Source organism: Pundamilia nyererei, unplaced genomic scaffold (assembly GCF_000239375.1).
Source record: "Pundamilia nyererei isolate P.nyererei 1_Seehausen unplaced genomic scaffold, PunNye1.0 scaffold00238, whole genome shotgun sequence".
NCBI classification, from domain to species: Eukaryota; Metazoa; Chordata; class Actinopteri; order Cichliformes; family Cichlidae; genus Pundamilia; species Pundamilia nyererei.
The window spans coordinates 452,337-454,973 of record NW_005187639.1 but is presented as its reverse complement, the minus strand read 5'-3'; the positions used below and the strand labels follow the sequence as shown (position 1 = coordinate 454,973).

The window sequence follows — 2,637 nt, the reverse complement described above, 5'->3', positions numbered from 1 at the left end:
CAGGTACACACACACAGGTACACACACACACACACGCAGGTACACAGTTTGAGTTCCTGCTTTTCTTCACCTGGATCGAAGGTGAACCTGACCATCGCACATTTGAGCTCCAAGTGTCTGCCAGGCTGTCTCCTCCCACCAGCTCATGTCCTTGAGGACTCAGGGTTTGTTCGGGCAGTCGTGTCCTGACTGACTCATGCAGGAGTCGGTGTGTCATGCTCGAGCCTCCTCCAGCTGTGCGACTGCAGATGTTTTTCCTGGTTTTGTTCATAAATGTGTTAAACGTCTGGGTTCTCCTCGTCTTGAGTGAACCAACCCTGCTCACGCAGGTGCGACCCTCACAGGTGTTAGGAGAGCGTGGTATCAGAGATAATGTGTGACGCTGTGCCGTGTGCTGCCGCTTTCAGCTGCGTAACCCATCAGATAAGTTCATCTACGCCACAGTGAAGCAGAGCTCGGTGGATATCTACTTCAGAAGGCAGGTGGAGCTCAGCACCATGTACCGGCACATGGAGAAGCACAACTACGAGAGCGCCGCCGAGGCCATCCAAGCTGTGCGAGACAAGTAAGCAGCTCAGAGTCAGCACACCTGTCGTGAACGCACCTGTTGTACTGTGGAGATTGCCTCTGTCAACACGTTCGCCCTCCTCCTGCAGTAAGCTTCACGCCTTCATCTGGGACAGCGCCGTGCTGGAGTTTGAGGCGTCGCAGAAGTGCGATCTGGTGACGACAGGAGAGCTGTTCTTCCGCTCCGGATTCGGGATCGGAATGAGGAAGGACAGCCCGTGGAAACAGAACGTGTCTCTGGCTATTCTCAGGTACGAAAACCTTCAGGTACTCACCTGCAGCCCATCCTGGGTGTGTTTTAGCGAACAGGAAAACTTTGAGAAGCTGAAAGATGTTTCTGTTGTGTCACAGCGATTCTTTTCTCTGACCAAATGTGTCTTCACCAAAGACACATTCTGATTGGCTGCGATTACAGTCAGAGTTAGAGAGTCATCACCGATGATGGCCAAGAGGATTTCTACTCCGCCGACACACTCCTGAAACAACCAGCGGGAGGGTGTTGGTGGAGTATGTGCTTACAGCTTTCGTGTTTCCTCCACCTCGTAATGTCGAACCATTTTCCCAAAACGTTGATTCTGTTCATCTGGACATTTTCAGTGGGAGAAACGTCTCTTTAGGAGCCTTCCCCTCTGACAGATGTCCAGCTGGGATATCCACATTTACTCAGGGCCTTCTTCATGTGATGTTCTTCTGCTTCTCTGGCCACTGTGACTGTGGGGATGTTGGCTCTGTGCTGTAGGGTCATCAATGATGATGAAACTGACCTCAGCACATTGTTAGTCAGTGCTGCTAGAATCAGAATCAGAATCAGAATCAGAATGGGGTTTATTGCCAGATGTTGAGGTTTACAACATTAGGAAATTGCTGCTTGCTAGTGTCAGTCCTTGTACAAAGTGTGCATCTCTGGCCTTAAGTACTCTTAATTGATGATTAGAGTCAGTACAAAAAGGCGGGCGAGATGGCAGGACACGCCCACACGAGACCAATCTCACAGGAGGCCCCGCCAGGGCCGTGAAAACATAAAAAGTGAGTGACCTGGGGTGTGGAGGATGTCACACAGACACATATTTCCACATTAAAAACACCTGAGCACAAACCAACATCTGAGCAATCAAATACGTGTCCGCTCACGCTTCATTGACTCTCCACAGTTCTCATGAGAACGGCTTCATGGAGGATCTCGACAAGACGTGGGTTCGATACCAGGAGTGCGACTCCAGGAGCAACGCCCCGGCCACCCTCACTTTCGAGAACATGGCGGGTAGGACTCAGTGCTGCCTCTGCTGCATGAACTGCGCCCCTGAGGCTGTGCCGTTTAGCAGATGTTACCTGTGAAGCGTTTCACGCCGTCTCTCGTCACTTGTGCCCCTCAGGTGTGTTCATGCTGGTTGCTGGAGGCATCGTGGCTGGGATCTTCCTCATCTTCATCGAGATCGCCTACAAACGGCACAAAGACGCCCGCAGGAAACAGATGCAGCTCGCCTTTGCTGCCGTCAATGTGTGGAGGAAGAACCTGCAGGTCCGTCCCTCTACTTTACTCTACTCTACTTTACTTTACGCCCTGACCTCTGCTGAAGCTCTGTGTGGCGTTATGGCACTCAGCCCACCTGTCTGTGGCTCTGTGGTAAACAGTATTCAGTATGTGTGATCCTCACAGCGAGGTCATTATAGCCAGCAGCAGGACTGAGATCAGGATCAGGCCTTTGTTTTTACATCTGTTAGGAAACATCTGTCATCTTTGCTGTTTAATAGGAGAAGCATGAGTTTTGTGCTCAGGATGAAGGGTTGTGTTAATTAAACTGACTGCTGATCATCAAGAGCGTGCTCACTGATGCTTGGTTAGCTTTCAGTGGCTCCGTGAAGCTCGGGTCGTTTTCTGATTCACCGGTGAGTGATTTATTCTGTAACTGTGACCAACAAGTGAAAAATGCCCAACCTACAGCCCAGAGCCCCCAGAACAGAAAATGTGTCATTTTCTCTTTTGTGAGTTTAGCCTGAGGTTAGTCTGAGATTGGTCAGAGATTAGTCTTGGGTTAGTCATAGGTTAGTCTGGGGTTAGTCAGAGGTTAG

General features: G+C 50.5%; 1 protein-coding gene across 2 annotated transcripts in view; it reads left to right on the top strand.

Annotated features, from left to right (window-relative positions):
• Positions 1 to 2,637, top strand: part of grin1b (glutamate receptor, ionotropic, N-methyl D-aspartate 1b) — a 68,727-nt gene that overhangs the window by 53,182 nt on the left and 12,908 nt on the right. For both annotated transcript variants that reach the window (XM_005749168.2, XM_005749169.2), the window contains exons 17-20: positions 408 to 565; positions 657 to 818; positions 1,719 to 1,828; positions 1,941 to 2,086. In XM_005749168.2, coding sequence (XP_005749225.1) covers positions 408 to 565; positions 657 to 818; positions 1,719 to 1,828; positions 1,941 to 2,086 — 576 coding nt within the window. The remainder of the gene's footprint in view (positions 1 to 407; positions 566 to 656; positions 819 to 1,718; positions 1,829 to 1,940; positions 2,087 to 2,637) is intronic.